This window comes from Oncorhynchus keta, chromosome 7 (genome assembly GCF_023373465.1).
Source record: "Oncorhynchus keta strain PuntledgeMale-10-30-2019 chromosome 7, Oket_V2, whole genome shotgun sequence".
Classification (NCBI taxonomy): domain Eukaryota; kingdom Metazoa; phylum Chordata; class Actinopteri; order Salmoniformes; family Salmonidae; genus Oncorhynchus; species Oncorhynchus keta.
In genome coordinates, this window is record NC_068427.1 from 16,064,304 (window position 1) to 16,089,184 (window position 24,881).

The window sequence follows — 24,881 nt, forward strand, 5'->3', positions numbered from 1 at the left end:
TAACGCAACCACATTCATCAACATACATACTCTTCCAAGAGGCAATTTGATTTGATGAAACATCCAAACTTTACATTTAAAATATTTTTTTTATTGAAGCAGATTATGTGACCATTTACTCCACGTCTGTCGTTAGATTTGAACAGAGGAAGTCAATGATCAAGGACAGAACTACTACAAAACGCTTGATGAATCAGTACCCCGTAACACTTCCCCTTTTCACAAATTGAAAGTGGTTATTTTTGGGGGGTATAATAGCATATATATAACCCATTGAAACACTTCATAATGACCTCTCATTCACTGGTTGTAGCTCATTCACATCCAGATCGACAGATTCATGTCATTAGCATTGGATGCTTAGCAGACGACATGAAAATTTCAGATAAGTCAAAAGTCATCTGTGTTTACTTCTCTTGGAAGTCAAGAACCAACCAATCACGCTGCATCTGTCAATGCTACTCAAAAATACTTTTCCCATAAGGATTTCACACCTACATTTCCAGCTAGAGGAAGTTGAGTTCAGCCCGTATCTGGTCAACTACTCACCACCAGACAAAAACATTATCTCCAGCTACCGAGCTCCAGTTTACGGACCTTGATCAGCCATATTCATCCACCTCTAGCTCAACACTGACCTGACGCCAAATCCTTATAATAATGCCTTCCAAATTTGTTCCCTTCCTAAAAATACATAGCTAGCACAGCCCTGGTGCTTCAGATTGACATGTATTTTTTTAAACAGGTGAAGAGGGTGAGAACCAGGGCAGTCTTTCTCACATGGCTGCTAAATGGAACAGCTATCACACAAAAGGGATGAAGTAGTCGATAGCAACACTAGAAAAAGGAGCCACCTGTCTACTACCATACATGCTTGACCCTTTTCTTCAGCTATTGGCTTGAATATTGGCGTAAATGGTTATTACGGAGCTGATACGCCCCAGCATGCTTTGGGCTGGCTGATGCAAATTGCTATTGTGACATCATGCTCATACCCCTTCTTTATCTACTTAAGCATTTTTAAGATGCAGGGTAGGCCCGCTATAGCACAATCTGTGGGGTAGTAGTGTAGTATACATAATAGTATTGGATTCAGATGCAGGATCTCACTGTACCTAAACTAGTGCTATTTTGGATGGGAACTCGATATGTAGAAAACAGAAACATTGTTTAAATGGGCGAAGGGAACTTTGCTATGATAACGACGACCGTTACAAGGTTACCTTTGTTCATATAAAGATATTTTGTCACTTTCTGAATGGAACGACAATAGAAAAAAATGCTTCGGACCTCAAAAAAAAAAAACAGACTTCAAAAATGACAAATCCTGAGACAGAACGACAGCTCGCCCATTTAAAACAAACAGGAACTGATCGTAGTTTGAAGCAGACAAATTTCCCATAAATGCTTTGCTTAAAATATATATGGCTTCCCATAAACGCTTTGATATAATCCAGTGCATGTGATAAAAGTGATAGATAACAGCTTGCTAAAATAGAATTTAGAGCAGATCAATCAAAAAACTTTGTTCCCAGTGATAACATGTGCTCTTAGAGGTCTCCACCTGTACCCAAATACCAGACACCCGTTCCCTGGACCATCCAGAATTCTAAATATCACGGGTCTTAGTCGAATCTAATGGTCATGGGCATGTGTCAATTTTAAGTGACTTGACCGGTGGGACCCGTACCGATCCGAACGAGACTGCTGCAGGAGAGAGAAAATTAGAAATTGTATAATTTATGCTGCTGCTCTTGCTTTTCATAATATTGGCACGTGAAGCTTGTTGTTGTTGGCCAATCAGAAGTCATCAATGCGGCAATAGGCTACAGTCATAGAGCCTCCGTGTGGCCGCAGCCTCAATTGGCCGGTTTGATGCAGTCAAGACAGGTACTACGTAATCATATTTGATGATAAATAACCTAGATATACCAGCTATTAGTCTACTATAGCGAGAGGTGGCTTGGTTGGTTGCGGTCTGTAGTCTCTCTCTCTCGCTCCTCCACCTCATCACTCGCTCACTCACAGTAGCCACGAACACACAGCAGGCACGGCCCCTGCTAGAGTGGCACCTATCTCTTCCTCACGCTTTATCAGCTCCAGTTAATAAAGTAGCCTTTTCTGCTGCTTCCCTCACTCGGATCAGACCGGGTCTGGATTGATGGTCTATACGGAACGGGTCTCTATATTAAAAAAATATTTATGCATATCCGGTCTGGGTAGAAAATCCCCAGGTTCAAACTTTTTGGATGGTGAAGGCCTCTCGCTCTTACAATATACGTATTTACATAAATAAAGAAATGTCATGATTACATTTGACAAAGTGTGAATTTTCCCACCGTCTATCAACATAGTGTTATGACACTGTAAAACTGTTTTAGTCAAAAGTATAAATCTAATGTCAAGTATGTGAATACGGCTGAACTTCAGGGCCCAGTTATGGGATGATAAGCGGAGGAAAACAAATAGATACTCGGCAGAGGCTAGTTTGACACAGTACATTACTCCAATGTCCATAGGTAGGCGTATAATGGTAATACATATGCCAATATGTAGAACATTGTAGATGAGAGCTGAGTAGTGTTAGTCAGTTGGCCTTGACTCTGGTAAAAAAACAACAATAGTACCCCAGTGAGTGAGTGTGTGTGTGTTGGGGAGATGGGGTTAGGGATGTACTATGCAGAGAGCTCTAAGCCCACAAATCCTCGGTTCGTCCAAACTTGTAGATCAACGTGCTATAAAAAAAGGGAGAAAAAAAAGAGAAAAACACGTAAGCTTTTCACATTGTACTTTCACAAATTGTCCATAATATACATGCAGTAATCGTGGAATAATAGTTTTGGACAATCATTTTTGTGGTCCACTGTAGATTAGTTGGTAGAGCACGGCTCTTGCAACGCCAGGTAAGTGGGTTCGATTCTCAGGACCACACGTACGATAAAAATATATATATATGAACATGACTAAGTCGATTTGGATAAAAAAAAACGTCTGCTAAATGGCATATATTACTGATCTGGACCAAAAAAACTGCATCCTGATGAAAGGGCACTTATAGTTACTCTCATTTCCTGGTTTCCTCTTGTCTGACAATAGAGTGATATGTAACACCAGACAAGGTCCATCAAACTACACTTTTATCAACGTCTTCGGCGTACTTACCTGAAAAATATCAAAGCATTCTGAAAGAACACTGCCAGTCCTGGATACACGTCTTTCTCTACAAAGAAAAAGGGGGAGGGAGGAAAGAGAAAAAGGCCATTAGTATAAAAAAATTAAAAAAAGAAGAGCTGGGCAGCACATAAAGACCAACTACTGAAACCCATTTCAACCCCAGGCTGATAGAAAAATACACATGGCTTACCGAAAACTATTATTTTGGATTCTTCAAAAAACGTAACCAGCAGATAATACCTTCCTAGTCAAACCGTTTCATCAAGAGCAGGGGAGGATCTCAGCCTCCTCCAACCTGACTAAAAGCAATATGGAATACAGAGGTAATGAGCTCTAAACATAGACTATACTCCCACACCACTACCTCTACCATCTGAATTAATGAGAGAGAGAGAGAGAGAGAGAGACTTTTCTACTCTGTAGCCAGTCCCAACAGGGTGAACAGGAGAGATAATGAAGGGTTGTACTGTTCAGGTGTAAGACTGTGACCAGAAATAATTACTGAAAAGGATGAAGTCAGGAAATATGGTGGCTGATGGCGGTGGTTGCTAACGTGGAATACTGAGGGAGAAGAAGAAGTGGGAGAAGAAGTGGGGGGCTGCAGAGCACACGGGAGAGACTGTAAAAGAGGAGTCTGGTGATTGAAACCAACCATCCAGAGTGAATGTGGGCAAATGGGTTTCAGCTCTATCTCACTATCTGTGGCAGGATGGTGAGGTTGTGTTGTGTGTATCAGTGCATCAGATACAGGGGAAGACTCATCGCTACCAGCAATTAGAGAGTCAGGAGCACTGTGGCCAACCAACCAGTAATTGCACCTCTCTGGACACATACAAGTCAGGAAAAGGGAGAAAGGTAATTCCGTCTGGACTTTGAGGGGCTTTGTAAAAGGGGCGGCAGGGTAGCCTAGTGGTTAGAGCGTTGGACTAGTAACCGGAAGGTTGCTAGTTCAAACCCCCGAGCTGACAAGGTACAAATCTGTCGTTCTGCCCCTGAACAGGCAGTTAATCCACTGTTCCTAGGCCTTCATTGAAAATTTGTTCTTAACTCACTTGCCTAGTTAAATAAAGGAAAAATAAATAAAATAGAGACAGAAAACACAGAAGAAAGAGCGGGAGAGAGAAAGCAACATGACTCACTGGGAACCACATATCCTCCGAACAGGATCCAGATGGAAGCGATGAGGGAGCCGAACATCATCAAGAAACCGATGAACAGCCAAAGACGAGCTCCTGCAGAGACAGCCACAAGGAAAGCCTCCACTCAACATGATAAATATACAACTGCCTTTTAGTATTAACATTAGTATCGGCTATCAGCCAAGTATCACCCCTAAAAGTAGACAAACACACAGTAACATTCTTGACATATGTAGCCATAGATATGGGTGCCATATATATGAAAAAAACGGTCTCTTCTTGTACATACAGTATGTATGTGTATGCTACATGTGTGTTCTACACGTATCTTAAATATGGAATTAGATGTTGTACTGACTAGAGGTCGACCGATTAATCGGAATGGCTGATTAATTAGGGCTGATTTCAAGTTTTCATAACAATCGGTAATCTGCATTTTGGGACACCGATTATGGCCCATTACGTTGCACTCCACGAGGAGACTGCGTGGCAGGCCGACTACCTGTTATGCGAATGCAGCAGGGAGCCACGGTAAGGTGCTAGCTAGCATTAAACTTATCTTATAAAAAACAATCAATCTTAACATAATCACTAGTTAACTACACATGGTTGATGATATTACTAGTTTACCTTGTCCTGCGTTGCATATGATCGATGCGGTGCCTGTTAATTTATCATTGAGTCACAGCCTACTTCGCCAAAAGGGTGATTTAACAAGCGCATTCGCGAAAAAAGCACTGTCATTGCAACAATGTGTACCTAACCATAAACATCAATGCCTTTCTTAAAATCAATGCACAAGTATAGATTTTTAAACCTGCATATTTAGTTAATATTGCCTGCTAACATGAATTTATTTTAACTAGGGAAATTGTGTCACTTTGCTTGCACAGAACGCAAGAGGAGTCATGGTATATGCAGCAGTTTGGGCCACCTGGCTCGTTGCGAACTGTGTGAAGACCATTTCTTCCTAACAAAGACCGTAATTAACTTGCCAGATTTGTACATAATTATGATATAACATTGAAGGTTGTGCAATGTAACAGCAATATTTAGACTAATGGATGCCACCCGTTAGATAAAATACGGAACGGTTCCGTATTTCACTGAAAGAATAAACGTTTTGTTTTCGAAATGATAGTTTCCGGATTTGACCATATTAATGACCTAATGGTCGTATTTCTGTGTGTTATTATATTATAACTAAGTCTATGATTTGATAGAGCAGTCTGACTGAGCGGTGGTAGGCAGCAGCAGGCTCGGAAGCATTCATTCAAACAGCACTTTCCCGCATTTGCCAGCAGCTCTTCGCTGTGCTTCAAGCATTGCGCTGTTTATGACTTCAAACCTATCAACTACCGAGATTAGGCTGGCAATACTAAATTACCTATTAGAACATCCAATAGTGAAAGGTATATGAAATACAAATGGAATAGAGAGAAACAGTCCTATAATAACTACAACCTAAAACTTCTTACCTGGGAATATTGAAGACTCATGTTAAAAGGAATCACCAGCTTTCATCTGTTCTGAGCAAGGAACTTAAACGGTAGCTTTCTTACATAGCACATATTGCACTTTTACTTTCTTCTCCAACACTTTCTTTTTGCATTATTTAAACCAAATTGAACATGTTTCATTATTTATTTGAGACTAAATAGATTTTTATTGATGTATTATATTAAGTTTAAATAAGTGTTCATTCAGTATTGTTGCAATAGTCATTATTACAAATATATATATAAAAATCGGCCGATTAATCGGTATCTGCCTTTTTTGGTCCTCCAATAATCGGTATCGGCGTTGAAAAATCGTAATCGATCGACCTCTAATAGATTTGCATCTCAAGCCAAACCAACCGGTCCTGCCGAAGCAGCCCTCTCCATAGGTATCACCTCGCACCTGGCCATTAGACACTGCATTGATCCTGGAAAAACACACAAAAACACACTGTGTGGGTGCTTGTACTAAGACTGAGGTGCATTAGGCACTGCATTGATCCTGGAAAAACACACAAAAACACACTGTGTGGGTGCTTGTACTCAGACAGACAGGTAGACAGACAGACAGACAGACAGACAATCTGTCTCACATGAAGAAGGCTACAGTGGCGAAGACTCCACACGTGTGGAAGGCAGGGTTCATCTCCTGGGTTGTGTAGGACACAGCTGCATCTATCATGATCCACCAACCAGTAAAGAACTGAGAGAAAGAGACACAGAGGGAGAGAGACACACAGAGAGAGAGAGACACACACACACACACACACAGAGAGAGAGAGAGAGAGAACGATCTGAGAGACAAGGCAAGAAGGGCATTCTATGCCATCAAAAGAAACATACATTTCAACATACCAATTAGGATTTGGCTAAAAATACTTGAATCAGTCATAGAGCCCATTGCCCTTTATGGTTGTGAGGTCTGGGGTCCGCTCACCAACCAAGACTTCACAAAATGGGACAAACACCAAATTGAGACTCTGCACGCAGAATTCTGCAAAAATATCCTCTGTGTACAACGTAAAACACCAAATAATGCATGCAGAGCAGAATTAGGCCGATACCCACTAATTATCAAAATCCAGAAAAGAGCCATTAAATTCTACAACCACCTAAAAGGAAGCGATTCACAAATCTTCCATAACAAAGCCATCACCTACAGAGAGATGAACCTGGAGAAGAGTCCCCTAAGCAAACTGGTCCTGGGGCTCTGTTCACAAACACAAACACACCCTACAGAGCCCCAGGACAACAGCACAATTAGACCCAACCAAATCATGAGAAAACAAAAAGATAATTACTTAACACATTGGAAAGAATTAACAAAAAAACAGAGCAAACTAGAATGCTATTTGGCCCTACACAGAGAGTACACAGCGGCAGAATACCTGACCACTGTGACTGACCCAAAATTAAGGAAAGCTTTGACTATGTACAGACTCAGTGAGCATAGCCTTGCTATTGAGAAAGGCCGCCGTAGGCAGACATGGCTCTCAAGAGAAGACAGGCTATGTGCTCACTGCCCACAAAATGAGGTGGAAACTGAGCTGCACTTCCTAACCTCCTGCCCAATGTATGACCATATTAGAGATACATATTTCCCCCAGATCACACAGATCCACAAAGAATTTGAAAACAAATCCAATTTTGAAAAACTCCCATATCTACTGGGTGAAATTCCACAGTGTGCCATCACAGCAGCAAGATTTGTGACCTGTTGCCACGAGAAAAGGGCAACCAGTGAAGAACAAACACCATTGTAAATACAACCGATATTTATGCTTATTTATTTTATCTTGTGTCCTTTAACTATTTGTACATTGTGTATATATATATCCAAGAGACAGACACAGAGAGCGAGAGACACAGAGAGCAAAAGAGAGAGAGAAACAGAGTTTGTTTAGAGAGAGAAGTGTACAACTAAATAATGTAGATTTGTAGTATGCACTGTTCAGTTACTCAATTGAAGTCTCACAACTTAGGCTGTATCAAAGTACAAAGAAAACAAGTTCATTAACACTGCCAAGACTGAGAGAGAAACATTCTGTACTGTCAGCTTTGTCTTGAAGGGTTTGATGTTTTTCACTAAATGTTCACTTGAATAAAGTTGTCTATCATCCTGCTGTGGCACACAGCATTTGAATGAAAGCAGAACAGATATTATTTCAGTTTCTTCCTCATTCTTTATTCAAGAACTGCTGCATGGGGCCAACGCTGCCTTGCTATGCCTAGACATATAGCATTATGGAAATACAACACAGCTCTGAATGTGCTGTTCCATGGTGGACAGAGTTGTCTAGTTACTGCCTGAGAGTGTTAGTGTGTGTGTCTCCAACAGATCTCAGAATTTCCCCATATTAATTTAGAAGCGGTGGACCACCATTGCTAAATCGTTGCCGTCACTCCCCCAAAAATATATAATTTACATTTATTCTATATATTTCTGCCGAGACTCAATTTTAAAGGAATAGTGTGAGATTTAAACACTTATTCCATTTACCCAGAGTCAAATAAAAGTGGTATCCATGAGTTCATGTCTCTGCATGCCGTTTTGAAGGATGTTATTAGTGTTAGCGCAATGACTGGAAATCTATGGGAGGAGCTAGCATGTAGACATTGCGCTAACGCTAGTTAGCAATGGCTCGCAAAACTACCTTCAACCTTCACTCCGAGACATAAGATTATGTACCCATGCATTCATCGGACTCTGGGTAAGTAGAAAAAGTGCTTAATTGCTAACATCTCACACTATAGCTTTAAGATCAGAGTGACAAGTTATTTGTAGCAAACAGAGCGAGCAGTTGTGCAAAAGAGAGCCACCACCTGCACCTCATCATCTCCCTACAGTGCAGTGGCGCACATTCGTTATATTTCAGATGGTGTCAACATAATTACATTTTATTTTTTTTCTTCTATTTTACCCCCCTTTTTTCTCCCCAATTTCGTGGTATTCAATTGTTATTGATCTTGTCTCATCGCTACAATTCCCGTACGGGCTCGGGAGAGACGAAGGTTGAAAGTTATGCGTCCTCCGATACACAACCCAACCAAGCCGCACTGCTTCTTAACACAGCGCGCATCCAACCCGGAAGCCAGCTGCACCAATGTGTCGGAGGAAACACTGTGCACCTGGCAACCTTGGCTAGCGTGCACTGCGCCCGGCGCACCACAGGAGTCGCTGGTGCGAGATGAGACAAGGATATCCCTACCGGCCAAGCCCTCCCTAACCCGGACGACGCTATGCCAATTGTGAGTCGCCCCACGGACCTCCTGGTTGAGGCCTGGATAATTACATTTTCATGTATTTTGGAGTAGAATGTCGCTGGACTCCAGCAGCAAAGAGCACGATGCGATATTATCATGATATTATACTTAGGTACCGATATAATATGTATTGCGATTCGACACTGCAATTTGATTGCAATTCAATATTTCAAACATATTGCTCACAGCAAGAACTGCCAAATCTAGTGCAGTCCTTGAAGAGGAGATGCACTGCAGTACTTAATGCAGCTGGTGGCCACATCAGATACTGACTGTTGCTTTAGATTTTTACCCCCCTCCTTTGTTCAGGGACACATTCCATTTCTGTTAGTCACATGTCTGTGGAACTTGTCCAGTTTATGTCTCAGTTGTGGGATCTTATGTTCTACAAATATTTACATTGAATATTTATGTTAAGTTTGCTGAAAATAAACGGGGTTGACGTTTCCTTTTTTGCTGAGTCTATATATATATATTTTTTTTTTAAGTTGATACTTGGGAGTCAAAAAGATATAATATTGTCAAAAATTAATATTGTGATATGTAACTGTATCCATTTTATTCTCCATCACTAATATTTAGCCTCCAATGGAGGTGAAAGCAGCAAATGAAATTGAGCCCAAACTGAAAAAAAGCTATTTGAGAGAAAAAAAAAGAAGTTATACTGAGAAATTATTTGCAACTGCCTAAAGGTGTTTTCGAATGAGTAGGTCATCTCTGGCACTCTATGAGGTGAATTGTCCACCGCCAACCAAATGACAAAAAGCAGGAGAAAGAACAATGCTGCATTATCCATGCAGGAGGCCATTTCCTACACACTTCTGATAATTGAGATGAAAACAAGCACCAAGAGAACGCTAGCTGTGTGACGACCCTCTCTCTCCAATCAATGTAACTCTGTTTTGATTGCTCTGTGACATAATCGTCACATCTTCTTTCACTGGCCAGATTTCATCTCATAAGCATTGCCTGGACGTGCTAGTTTATTTCTGTACTAGGGCGATTCCCTGTAAAAGATACCTGAGCATGCATCGATCTCTCTACCACCGCTTGAAGCAGACATTGCCCTCAGCATGCCACTGTCACATGTGAAACCTGCAGTATCACAGCATCTCAGAGTGGAGAAGCTCAGCCTGGTGCGTCAGCATCTGGATGAAATCCGGGAATTGCAGTATGCTATCAGTTGCGTTGAGGAGGACAACCAGTACCATCCTGAAGTGCGCAGAGTACGAGAGGAACTGTCCACCACTGTCAATATAAGACATCACCAGGAACCTGCAGAAGGAGCTACAAGATCTAAGGCAGGAATTGGTCAGCCACCACCACCAACTCCTTAATTTCAGTATAAACCACGGACCCAGTAAACTGTTGAACAAGGACCCATCAACAAACCAAACCATCCAACCAATCCAACTCAGCTGACCCCCTCCACCCCAGTCTCACGGCCCGTGATTGCTCCTACTCCTGCCATCCTCCACAGAGAAGAAGAGAAGAAGCCTGACATTGTTTTGATGATGGATTCCAATGGAAAATGAAGAGAGAGAAAAAGAGTGGTGGCAAAGTTGCGGTGCACCACATCTGAGAGAGCCAAGGAGCTCCTGACCGTGGCCCAGCTTGGTTCACTGAGCCTTATCATTGTACATACTGGAACCAATGACCTGCATGCTCAACAGGAGATGGTGGTTACATCACTTGGGAGGGTGTTGGAGCGGGCCTCTACCACCTTCCCTGATGTGATGATTGTAATATCCACCCTGCACCGGAGGAGAGATATTCAAACCTGCCACCATCTAGAGGATAAATGCCAGCTTCTCCTGGCACTGTGATAAACCAAATGTAAAATTGGCCCAACTTCCCACCCGTAGTTTGGACTGCCTGTATGATAATGTACATTTGCTCAAAGAGGCTGTCCCCACCTTCGCCAGGATGTTGCTCTGGGTGGCCAGTCCACCTCACCCCACAGGAGCAGCAGACCAGCCACTGAGACAAATCAGACGCACGTTTAGACCTGCATCCAGTGGCACCTCACAGAGACTGGAGAACAGCCAGCAACACTGCCCACCACACCACCTTTTACCACTTATCTCCCAGGAACTGCATGCAGATACACTGAAGCTATGCTCAAGCCGTACGCAGTCAGAGGCCCCACACAGAGTTTGGAGCATCGCCGGCCACACTACCCTCTTCAATTCCCCTTACAAACTCCTTCCCATGTTACCAGACCAGGCCTGCCTAAGCACAGCACAACCAGACCCGCCTCAGCACAGCACAACTAGACCTAGCCACATCACAGCACAGCTCTACCAGGCCCATCTCAACTCAGCTATACAGTACACAGCACCGACCACTACCCTAGGGTCTGGCAAAACACTGTTGAGGGTAGTGCACCACATGCTGCAGTACACACCATGTACTCTTCAGATCATCAACACTCATATGCTGAGAGTTTGGAGTTTCATCAGCCACACTGCCCTCCGCATCACCCTCCTCAAATCCCCCACAATCTCCTCCCAGGCTAGGTTTGGTTACCCTCCTTGATCCCATCCCCAGGACAGGCCTGGGACCATATAAATAAAAATGAATAGAATGGGCTTGGAAGCTCCTAACCCTAGCAACTGACTGCTAAACTTGTGTGTACACTTGCAATGGCTTCCTGGTAATTGTGATGCAATAATGTCCATGGTGTTAAGACATTTTCTATTAATTGATGACGGATTGCCACAGTAATGTGGGATGTTCATTCAAATAATGCTAACTGATGTGGCTCCCGCAAAGTACTTTTTGTAACGTCAGTATGTCCATTTTATGTAACATCAATAATGCTTCTTATTTGCTTTATTTCTCCAACATGTCAACATTAGCAAGAGGCACTATAGGCAGACACAAGTTTCATTTATATTTGGTTTGTTCATTCTGTGAGACATTTAAGTTGTGATTTTGCATGCACATTCGCTGGAATCTACCACTTTCGAGTTTTGTTGTTGTATTGCCAGGACATGTGTAGTCACACACACCTTCATGCCACAGCACTCACCAGGACTCCGGCGACGATGGATGCAAGGGTATTTCTCCTCTCCCCCCAGTCAATGCACTCACACTCCGGCATGCGGAAGTTGTCCAGGAACCCTGCCATCTTCAGCCCTTCTGACCCCTGTGGTCAAACCTTACTGTTGTCTCAGTCAATCTCTAATGTTCCTTAGATAAGGTAGGTAGCCCTCAGACTGTTGACACCGACACAGATGAACGTTAAACAGTAATCTGCTGTGCTGCTTCTGTACACTTGACCCTCTGGGATTGGTTTGTCAATCAATCGAGTTTGTTGCCTACAAAAACAAGGAGGTAGGATTATTGATTCTGTATCAAACTCCAATATTCACATCAAGCCCCTAACGTTACACTTGATCGAGGTAGGTCTAGAAACTTTCTTGGCCAGCTTCAATATGGTAATCATATTGCACTCTAGGTGGAACTTTCCACACAATGTTTACCTATCCAATCCGTTTTATCCATTGGGGTACATAGCTAGCCATTTAGCAAATACTATTGGCTATGGGAAGAGCATAGGCAATGTGACAACAGTAAGTGCCAGCAAAAGTTAGGTAGTTAGCTAGCTAGTTAGCTGTTTACAGCAACAGACTAACGTTAGTTAATATAGATAACGTTATTTAGCCAGCTAGTTAAACCTACAAATGTCAAGATAGCCATGAGTAGCACGTAAATCTTACATTGCGAACTCAACTGCAAAACAGTGAAATATTGTATTATTTTAATTAACAGAATAAATAAAAGCTAACCAGGTTTGTTTCATCTATCTATCTAACGTTATCTAACTGTTAACGTTAGCTAACTTATCAGATAACGTTAGTTATTATTATTTTGCACTGATGCAGTGCGCTGCTCTGGTCCACCTATCCAACAAACAGGCGCTTTCTGGCAAAAAGTGCGTATACATGTCTTGAATGTAACCATATTACTCGTAGAAAATATAATTTTGCTCACCTCAATGGCAATGTTTTCAGTTTCATTTAGCAAGCTGTGCTACAACGACGAGGGTGAAGCGACGTTGTATCAGGAAGCGTGCTAACCAATCAAAGTAAGGCAATCACAGCAAAGTGACCAATCAATTTTCGCTTATAGAAAAGTGAACGTAAAGTGTCATTTGTAGTGCGGGAATGTGGGGTGAAAGTCAGGAAACGTATTACAGATCATCTAGCTGTATATACAGCAGAGCTGATGGCCATACTGTTGGCCTTGCAGTGGGTAGAGTAAGTCAAGCCAGACAGAGTAGTTAGTTGCTCTGATTCATGTGCAGTGCTAAGGGGTCTCCAGTCCTTTATATCACGTAGCAGACAAGACCTGCTTCATGAGGTGCTACAAACAGGAGTAAACAAATGGGTATACAGATAATATTTACATGGGGAAAAAAGGGGCCAAGCCCTAAGTTAAATAGTAAACCAATCGTAATAATGAGTAAATGTCAAGTGTGCTGTCCTAGTGGCACACATCAATAACATTCATCAGTACAGATACAAAATGCTTCAGAGGCAATCATAACAGGTGACATCGTATGATTAACCTGGACTTTGACTGTCCTTCCCTCTCTTCAAGTCATGCCTGTGCAGTGCACACCACACTCCTCCCAATGAGTCATGCCATTAGGGGGTTGGTCAGGGGAGGGGTTAACAATTGTTTTGACATAGAGAAGCCACAGCAGTTGACAGTGCTGGAGAGACTAAAAAACGCCTTTTTGTATTTCATCAGACAATTTAGCTAACTACGTTGTGTATCTGTGACATCTCCGTGTGAAATGGTGTGACTGATCATCAACTGTGAGTCTCTTTTCAAATATCTGCTACTAAATTCACGTTGTATTAGATATACCAGAGACTTATATTTACCCAATATAAGGCTCTGAGATAGCTAGGCTATGTCGGTGATAGCAACATGAAAATGCATAATGACTAGATAAGTTCTCCTTGAGGCTTGGCAGTGTTTTCCTGCCTTGGTTTTAGTCAGCATTACAGCAGTGCCTTCCCTTCCCTGTCTGATACACATTCCCTCTGCAACTACCCACTTGTATAAACACGTCAAAACAAGTGTACAGTAAATAGGTCTTGTGACTTGCTGAGTTAATTGCAACTTGGGTGGAGTTGTCGTAAAGGCCATGAGGCTTATGTGGAAAGAACAGAAGAGATGGGAAGAGGATTCCGATTGAGACAAAGAGACAGGGTCTATTAGAGTTTGCGACACGCTGTTTTCACGCCACTTTGATACAGTTAACCCTAACCCTTTCCTAACCTTAATCTAATTATTCTTACCTGCTACGTTAATTATCCCAACCTGCTGTGTAAGTTCTCCTGACTTGCTACGGAAAAGTAACTTCAGGTCGTAGCTGTATCAAAGTGGCGTGAAAAGAGTGTTTCTCATTAGAGTTTGCAACTGAAAGCATGAGTCAGCATATTTCTAAAATGAATAATACCGAAAGCCATATGCCTTCAGTATTCCCCATTCAAACCTGTATACTTTGTCATTATGAAGTACTTTTAAACCCATGAAATATGTCAGTTCAATTAGTCCTTCGCTCTTCAGCAAAGTAGGAGGGGTGCTCACTGCTCAACGACAATGACAGGAATCAAATAATTGGGCTTATACACAGGAAAAACTTAAGAGTTCTATGGTACTATAATACATGGTGTTGGAGCACTCAATGAAATATGTGGATACACTTTATTTGAATCCTCTGTCAGGGTTACATAATGTGATCATAACACTGACATAGCCGTTGGAATATCTAAAGTCAGTTGAGGGAAGCTACATGACTGTTAACCAGTATATGTAGGCCCACAAACTACCTGTTGAATTCCACTTCACATATACATGGTGTTCATTCAGGCACACTTTTCAAGGAGAGAAGTCAATAGGGGTGGAATTCTATTTACACTATAACAAATGCTGGATTGAAAACAACCCAATATGGGTTCTTTTGTATATTGGACAGAACACACAGGGGGTTGGTTTTGACCCAGCCAGTTGGGTTGCTTGAATCACCCAACATGTTGGGTTGTTTGCATTACCCAAAAATGTGTTTGTTTAACCTTCAGTTGAATATTGTTTTACTTTCATGCTGGGTTGACTTAGCAGCTGTGTCTTTTTTTAATGTAACTGTCAGGTTATTGTCCGGAGGTGTGGCTTGTTAGGGGCGTGGCTTTCTTATAGATCTTATTGGCCACCTGGGAAAGTACATTTAATTCCTGTTCATCATGTTAAGTTTACTGCAAATTAAAAATGTCCTTACTTTCTTTCACATTTTACACATTCTTCTAGAATATTAAGACTATTTATTACATATTATAATAAGGTGGTATCTATCCCAACAATGGGATATGCATAGGCTTTTATGCAACATACATTTCTGCAAGCCTCAGTGAAGCTGAAAAGGTGTCAATGTTCAACCTTAACATGTAATAAATATACAACAGAACAGATGAACATGAATGACATTTACTCTCACGGGTGGCTAAAAAGAAATATCTGAAAGCCACGCCCCTACTAAACTACATCTCTAGTCTTCTGTTCCCCTGGGTCATATCTCAATAAATCACAGCACCAATAACGCAGCATTAACAACACAACCTTGTTATTTTTTAAAGAAAATAACCCAACTAAGTGAACAAACTCCTGCAACCTAGCAGTTGAGTCAATCAAACAACTTACCTCTGGCTCAGAAATGCTGTCGTGAACAATCAAGGGGGCTTTCATTGAGCCTTATTATTGAATTATTCAATGAAAGTATTCACCTATTCAGAGTGAGCTCCAATGATGATAGCTAGATATATTCCATCCAAACAACAGTGGACATACTGTTTCGGTAACGTCTGCCATTCATATAGTCCTGATTAGATTCTATACCGTTCATCTCCTCAGGGACTTTTCACCCAATGATTTTGGTCAGGACTAGCTATTGAACAAGTAGGCTACATCGGCTTCCTGAATCCTTGAGTCTGTACACAGAGTTATCATTCATAACTCTCTGGTTATTAACACTAACAGTATGGGGTATTTGACCTCACTGTGCCTGGGGCTGTTGTTGCATGAAATACCGCAGCCTGCAGCATATATCCAATATATGTAGTTATAATTGAAGAGTTTATTTACGATTCACTTTATCCACCATTTTTTCACAATTGTGTTTTTTCATCAGAAATGATTGCTTACCTTTATGTTTGTGTAAAATATGAATGCTCTCAGATTTTTAATTCACAGATTATAGAAACATGTGTTTTTTATGCAAAATGATATGCACTGTTTAGCTGGAATGGAATGTTCATATCCTGTATATTTGACTGTGATGTGGATGTCTCGCTTAGCTTAGCATAAGATGAATATACTTCCTATAAGTCACTCTGGATAAGAGCATTTGCTAAATTACTAAAATGGTCAATGTAAATGTTATACATAAAGATCTCATGTTACTTCCTGTATTGAATTATAAAAAATATATATAAAACATTTGATGTCACAAATGTATCTTTATAAATAATGTAGTTAGTTTTTACATTTTACTGTGTTAAACCTAGCAGTACTTTTTTTTTTTTACGGGGTAGATCAGCTTCAATATTGCTGACAGATTGTAGCTTTCATCAATGCAATTGTCTGCATCATTTCCAATTCCCCATATATATATATTTTATTCACAGTACCAGTCATAAGTTTGGCCACACCTACTCATTCAAGGGTTTTTCTTTATATGTAATATTGTCTAATAGTGAAGACATCAAAACTATGAAATAACATATATGAAATAATGTAGCAACCAAAAAAGTGTTAAACAAATCAAAATATATTTAATATTTGAGATTCTTCAAAGTTGCCACCCTTTGCCTTGATGACAGCTTTACACACTCTTGGCATTCTCTCAACCAGCTTCACCTGGAATTATTTTCCAACAGTCTTGAAGGAGTTCCTATATATCCTGAGCACTTGGCAGCTTTTCCTTCACTCTACGGTCTAACTCACCCCAAATCATCCAATTATTTTGAGTTCAGGTGATTGTGGAGGCCAGGTCATCTGATGCAGCACTCCATCACCCTCCTTCTTGGTCAAATAGCCCTTACACAGCCTGGAGGTGTGTTGGGTCATTGTCCTGTTGAAAAACAAATTATAGTCCCACTCAGCGCAAACCAGATGGGATGGCATGTTGCTGCAGAATGCTGTGGTAGCCATGCTGGTTAAGTGTGGTATGATTTCTAAATAAATCACTGACAGTGTCACCAGAAAAGCACCCCCACAGCATCACACCTCCTCCTCCATGCTTCATGGTAGGAACCACAAATGCAGAGATCATCCGTCCACATACTCTGCATCTCACAACAATAAAGAGTAGGTGTTCAACCTTTTGACTGGCACTGTATATGGTACGGCATATTTCCTTTATTATTTTCCACTAACCCAACCACCCCTCCCCTAATTGGAGTAAACTAATGAAAAACACAAGCTGGGCTTCTACTTCAGCTTATACAGTTGAAGTCAGACATTTACATACACCTTAGCCAAATGCATCCAGTTTTTCACAATTCCTGGCATTTAATTACAGTAAAAATTCCCTGTCTTAGGTCAGTTATGATCACCATACTATTCTAAGAATGTGAAATATCAGAATAATAGTAGAGAGAATGATTTATTTCAGCTTGTATTTCTTTGATCACATTCCCAGTGGGTCAGAAGTTTACATACACTCAATTAGCATTTGGTAGCGTTGCATTTAAATTGTTGATCTTGGGTCAAACGTTTCGGGTAGCCTTCCACAAGCTTCCCACAATAAGTTGGGTGACTTTTTGCCCATTCCTCCTGACAGAGCTGGTGTAACTGAGTCAGGTTTGTAGGCCTCCTTGCTCGCACACACCTTTTCAGTTCTGCCCACAAATTTTCTATGGGATTGAGGTCAGGGCTTTGTGATGGCCACTCCAATACCTTGACTTTGTTGTCCTTAAGCCATTTTGACACAACTTTGGAAGTATACTTGGGTTCATTGTCCATTTGGAAGACTCATTTGTGACCAAGCATTAACTTCCTGACTGATGTCTTGAGATGTTGCTTCAATATATCCACATCATTTTCCACCTCATGATGCCATCTGTTATGTGAAGTGCACCAGTCTCTCCTGCAGCAAAGCACCCCCCAACATGATGCTGCCACCCCCGTGATTCACGGTTGGAATGGTGTTCTTCAGCTTGCAAGCATCTCCCATTTTTCTCCAAACATAACAATGGTCATTATGGCCAAACAGTTCTATTTTTGTTTCATCAGACCTGAGGACATTTCTTCAAAAAGTATGATCTTTGTCCCCATGTGCAGTTGCTATCTGTAGTCTGGCTTTTTTATGGCGGTTTTGGAGCAGTGGCTTCTTCCTTGCTGAGCGGCCTTTCAGGTTATGTCAAGATAGGACTCGTTTTACTGTGGATATAGTTACTTTGTACCTGTTTCCTCCATCATCTTCACAAGGGCCTTTGCTGTTATTCTGGGATTGATTTGCACTTTTCGCACCAAAGTACGTTTATCTCTAGGATACAGAACACGTCTCCTTCCTGAGCGGTATGATGGCTGCGTGGTCCCATGGTGTTTATACTTGCGTACTATTGTTTGTACAGATGAACGTGGTACCTTCAGGCGTTTGGAAAATGCTCCCAAGGATGAACCAGACTTGTGGAGGTCTATAATTTTTGGCTGATTTCTTTTGATTATCCCATGATGTCAAGCAAAGAGGCACTGAGTTTGAAGGTAGGTCTTGAAATACATCCACAGGTACACCTCCAATTGACTGAAATTATGTCAATTTGCCTTTCAGAAGCTTCTAAAGCCATGACATCATTTTCTGGACTTTTCCCAGCTGTTTAAAGGCACAGTCAATTTAGTGTATGTAAACTTCTGACCCACTGGAATTGTGATACAATGAATTATAATTTAAATAATCTGTCTGAAAACAATTGTTGGAAAAATTACTTGTGTCATGCACAATGTAGATGTCCTAACTGACTTGCCAAAACTAAATTGTATCAGCATATCGATTGCGCAACCAGGGCTGGCAAAACCTTGGATCACTGCTATTCTAACTTCTGTGACGCATATAAGGCCCTTCCCCGCCCTCCTTTCGGAAAAGCTGACCACGACTCCATTTTGCTGATCCCTGCCTACAGACAGAAACTAAAACAAGAAGCTCCCACGCTGAGGTCTGTTCAACGCTGGTCCGACCAATCTGATTCCACACTCCAAGACTGCTTCCATCACGTGGACTGGGATATGTTTCGTATTGCGTCAGACAACAACATTGACGAATACGCTGATTCGGTGTGTGAGTTCATTAGAACGTGCGTTGAAGATGTCGTTCCCATAGCAACGATTAAAACATTCCCAAACCAGAAACCGTGGATTGATGGCAGCATTCGCGTGAAACTGAAAGCGCGAACCACTGCTTTTAATCAGGGCAAGGTGACTGGAAATATGACCGAATACAAACAGTGTAGCTATTCCCTCCGCAAGTCAATCAAACAAGCTAAGCGTCAGTATAGAGACAAAGTAGAATCTCAATTCAACGGCTCAGACACAAGAGGTATGTGGCAGGGTCTACAGTCAATCACGGATTACAAAATGAAAACCAGCCCCGTCACGGACCAGAATGTCTTGCTCCCAGGCAGACTAAATGACTTTTTTGCCCGCTTTGAGGACAATACAGTGCCACTGACACGGCCTGCAACCAAAACATGCGGCCTCTCCTTCACTGCAGCCGAGGTGAGTAAAACATTTAAACGTGTTAACCCTCGCAAGGCTGCAGAACCAGACGGCATCCCCAGTCGCGCCCTCAGAGCATGCTCAGACCAGCTGGCTGGTGTGTTTACGGAAATATTCAATCAATCTCTATCCCAGTCTGCTGTTCCCACATGCGTCAAGAGGGCCACCATTGTTCCTGTTCCCAAGAAAGCTAAGGTAACTGAGGTAAACGACTACCGCCCCGTAGCGCTCACTTCCGTCATCATGAAGTGCTTTGAGAGACTAGTCAAGGACCATATCACCTCCACCCTACCTGACACCCTAGACCCACTCCAATTTGCTTACCGCCCAAATAGGTCCACAGACGATGCAATCTCAACCACACTGCACACTGCCCTAACCCATCTGGACAAGAGGAATACCTATGTGAGAATGCTGTTCATCGACTACAGCTCGGCATTTAACACCATAGTACCCTCCAAGCTCGTCATCAAGCTCGAGACCCTGGGTCTCGACCCCGCCCTGTGCAACTGGGTACTGGACTTCCTGACGGGCCGCACCCAGGTGGTGAGGGTAGGCAACATCTCCACCCCGCTGATTCTCAACACTGGGGCCCCACAAGGGTGCGTTCTGAGCCCTCTCCTGTACTCCCTGTTCACCCACGACTGCGTGGCCACGCACGCCTCCAACTCAATCATCAAGTTTGCGGACGACACAACAGTGGTAGGCTTGATTACCAACAACGACGAGACGGCCTACAGGGAAGAGGTGAGGGCCCTCGGAGTGTGGTGTCAGGAAAATAACCTCACACTCAACGTCAACAAAACTAAGGAGATGATTGTGGACTTCAGGAAACAGCAGAGGGAACACCCCCCTATCCACATCGATGGAACAGTAGTGGAGAGGGTAGCAAGTTTTAAGTTCCTCGGCATACACATCACAGACAAACTGAATTGGTCCACCCACACAGACAGCATCGTGAAGAAGACGCAGCAGTGGGGTCCTCACAACGCTTCACCGGGGGAAAACTACCTGCCCTCCAGGACACCTACACCACCCGATGTTACAGGAAGGTCATAAAGATCATCAAGGACAACAACCACCCGAACCACTGCCTGTTCACCCCGCTATCATCCAAATCAAATCAAATTTTATTTGTCACATACACATGGTTAGCAGATGTTAGTGCGAGTGTAGCGAAATGCTTGTGCTTCTAGTTCCGACAATGCAGTAATAACCAACAAGTAATCAGCTAACAATTCCAAAACTACTACCTTATAGACACAAGTGTAAGGGGATAAAGAATATGTACATAAGGATATATGAACAAGTGATGGTACAGAGCGGCATAGGCAAGATACAGTAGATGGTATTCAGTGCAGTATATACATATGAGATGAGTATGTAAACAAAGTGGCATAGTTAAAGTGGCTGGTGATACATGTATTACATAAGGATGCAGTAGATGATATAGAGTACAGTATATACGTATACATATGAGATGAATAATGTAGGGAACATTATATTAGGTAGCATTGTTTAAAGTGGCTAGTGATATATTTTACATAATTTCCCATCAATTCCCATTATTAAAGTGGCTGGAGTTGAGTCAGTGTGTTGGCAGCAGCCACTCAATGTTAGTGGTGGCTGTTTAACAGTCTGATGGCCTTGAGATAGAAGCTGTTTTTCAGTCTCTCGGTCCAGAAGGCGAGGTCAGTACAGGTGCATCAAAGCTGGGACACTCATTCATATATCTTTATGTACATATTCTTTATCCCCTTACACTTGTGTGTATAAGACAGTAGTTTTGGAATTGTTAGTTAGATTACTTGTTGGTTATTACTGCGTTGTCGGAACTAGAAGCACAAGCATTTCGCTACACTCGCATTAACATCTGCTAACCATGTGTATGTGACATAAAATTTGATTTGATTTTGATTTGATTTATAGTTTGTTAAGAAGAAATTTGTGGAGTGGTTGAAACACTTAGGTTGGAGTCATTAAAACTAGTTTATGTAAACTTCCGATTTCAACTGTATGAGCCGGCCTGTGGACACAATATATTTTACAATTGTTATATTTTGTTTGGTTTTATTCCTCTCCTTCCTCTACCCTCAACCTCCCCATCTATTCCTGATGTCCATCCAGTTCATTTTTTCTATTTGCTATATATTTTTAACTGTGCTGTTTCACAAAAGTTCTGAACCTACATACATTTTACAGACACAGTATATTTGACATGAGTTATCTTGTTGTTATTAGTCCCAACCTTTAGCTCCATTCAACCTCTCCCATCTATCTCTTAACACCATCCATATTGGATTTCTATTTGCCATACATATTTTCAAATGTGCTGTGCTGTTTCACTGAAGTTCTGAACCTTTCTAATTCCCATAGTTTCTACAGATTGTAAATTAAAAGTAACATTTTTTGCTCAAAGTATGTTGTTGATTGATTGACTTTGACATTTCAAATCACCCAGCAGTGCTATCTGTAGAGTTAGCCCCAGGTAAATGTTGCAATTCTTTAGCCATTCCTGGACCTGTGACCAAAGATAAGCTACATATGGACATTTCCAAGATAAATGATCTAAAGAGAAAAAATGAATCCGGTGTCGCTTTGCGTATCTGTTCATAAACTGTCAATTTCTTGGTCCTTAAATGAAACGGGTATACTTTTTTTTATTTATCTCAATTGTCTTTAACCAAATTTGGTCTTTAATGCAGGGCCGACAGACAAGTCCTTTACTTTTCCCCCCTTCTACTTGTGTCTCCCATTTTTGAGGTAATTCTGCAATTAGTTGGTTGTAATTTTGGGTAGAGCAGACATTTCCTAGCAGTACTATTTAATTCTCTGAGAGTGAGGTGTGTGTATATAGCAATTAGGGAAAAAAACATGATTATTTGTCTCTCTGAAATGAAACCATCGAGTGATAGTGAAAAAACACACCGATCTCTTTCATAATTCCTTTAAGCATATTAAGCTAATTTGGATATGTAGCGTTTTGGAATGAAACTCTTCAATTGCTCCCATCACTCCTATTACTGTATGTGTGTTTCATTCTATCTATCTCTCTTCTATTCTATGACAGACTATCCAAAATCACACATACTGACCACTTGTATGGATGTTACTCCTCCCATAGGAACAGTTAATTAACTGAAAACTATTCTTCCTTCAGCCTGCAGTTACGTGTTGCGGCGCATCCGGGCTGCAGTGAGAAGGGGAGAGCAGCCAGAGAAGCCCACCGCAGAATGTAGCCAGGCCAAGGGTGAGTGGGCTCAGCTGGGGCAAGAGGAGGCCTGGAGGTCCTTGGGCTCTGGGGGTCAGGGGGATGCTGCTCAGACAATAAATAGTTTGATTTAGGCCCCATATCAGCTGATTGATATTGCCTGAAAGATGACCTGAAACATGCAGCAAAGATAATGATAATGATACGGTTTGCTTTTGTATTATAAAAGACATATATACCTGGATCCTGTGTGAACGTCTGTGTTTCGATGGGTATGTGCGTTCATTCATGCTTGTACAGACTCAAGTGAACAGGATTATAAGAAATGTTGTTTTCTTTTGCTTTTGTACTCCATGTTTGTCTAAGGCTGTATGGTGAGATGTGTTTTTGCTGGGATTAAAATTGAATCCTGTGTGTGTGTGGGTGTGTGTGTGGGGGTGGGGGGGACACACGAGAACGACGGCTATTTTAAGCTCGGGGGTTAGCTTTAGGGTTAGGGTTACAGTTAGGGTTAGAATTAGGGTTATGGGTTAGGTTTATGGGTTAGGAGTTCGTTACAGTTATGGGTTAAGGTCAGGGTTAAGGTTAAGGTTAGGGAAACTAGGATTTTGAATGGAAATTAATTTTAGGTCCCCAAAAGGATATTAAAACATGTGTGTGTGTGTGCGTGTGCGTGTGCGTGCGCACACACACACACAGAATGTTGATTTTTGACATACACACACACACAGACAGTGTGAGGGTTGTACAAAGCTGAAAATCTGCAAAGAGATGACATTTAACAAATCAATTCCTCTTTAATGTAGGCCTACTGGTGTTTTTCATTCTTTCTATGCAGCGTGGAAGGAGGAGGGTATGCAGAAGAATGGACAGGTGGAGCCGGTGTTCAAACTCCTGGTAACGGAGCCGGAACCAGGCCTGAAGGTGGCAGAGTGTGCCTCTGGTGAATGACGTTAGAGAGGGACGGATAGAAAACAGGAGAGAGTGTGGAGGAAGGGATGAGAGGAACAACTGTGTAAAAGATGCACTGACTCAGTTGCATTATTATCTGTATTCTGTAAGACTATAGCAGTAACCTCATACGTTGTCCTATAACATGCTATGGAGAGACGGCCACTGCATTAACTTATGCTTGCTCATGCCAGGTCAGTATGAGGAATTACATGTACTGCATGTTTTATCTGGCTAGGTATGAAATTGTATGACACTGACCTTGCACATACAGATGCATTCACCTGCTAGTACAACAGATCACATTTACTGTGGAAAAATTATTCACACATTAGGTGCACACACACACACACACACACACACACACACACACACACACACTCTTCCCCTCCCACTCCTCTCCTGTGGCCAGGTCTCTGTCCTCTAGGGTAGTTGAAGGTCAGAGTGAAAGAGTAACAAGCAGTAGCAGGCAACGAAGAGAATGATTGCCTGGACATCAATTCCCCACCAGAGGAAATGTCCAGGCAGGAAGACAAAAACAAACCTTCTGCTGTTCATAAAGATACTGCCTCTATTTTTCACTGTATTCTGGGAGATGTGCATTTTCAATAAACAAAGTACTCTTGAAACCCAGAAACACACTGGAGGCATCAGTCATTTTTTAAACATTGAGCAGCAAAGAGCACACAGCGCATGACTTCTATAATACATATCAGGATTATTGTTTAATAATGTGTTGAAGTAAAAATATTAAAAAATCACTCTCACACACTCACATAGACGCATATGCACACTCACACTCCCTCTATCTATCCCTCTGTCTCTCATTCTCTCTCTCGGACACACCATTTTTTATCA

At 41.8% G+C, this 24,881-nt stretch overlaps 1 protein-coding gene and 1 long non-coding RNA gene across 2 annotated transcripts; one reads left to right on the forward strand and one right to left on the reverse strand.

Moving 5' to 3' along the window:
• Positions 1-69: 69 nt before the first annotated feature.
• Positions 70-13,233, reverse strand: LOC118386071 (transmembrane protein 50B-like). The gene is made up of 7 exons (XM_035773469.1): positions 13,076-13,233; positions 12,111-12,399; positions 6,406-6,515; positions 6,173-6,240; positions 4,314-4,406; positions 3,163-3,220; positions 70-2,735 (listed from the first exon to the last, which is right to left on the reverse strand). Exons 2-7 carry the CDS (start codon positions 12,207-12,209, stop codon positions 2,690-2,692), a joined length of 474 nt encoding a protein of 157 aa, XP_035629362.1. The 5' UTR covers positions 12,210-12,399; positions 13,076-13,233; the 3' UTR covers positions 70-2,689.
• Positions 13,234-13,737: 504 nt separating this feature from the next.
• LOC118386072 (uncharacterized) lies at positions 13,738-24,664 on the forward strand. Its single transcript, XR_004826148.2, has 3 exons — positions 13,738-13,905; positions 23,022-23,111; positions 23,911-24,664. It is a non-coding gene; the product is annotated as an uncharacterized LOC118386072 (long non-coding RNA).
• The last annotated feature ends 217 nt before the right edge of the window (positions 24,665-24,881 follow it).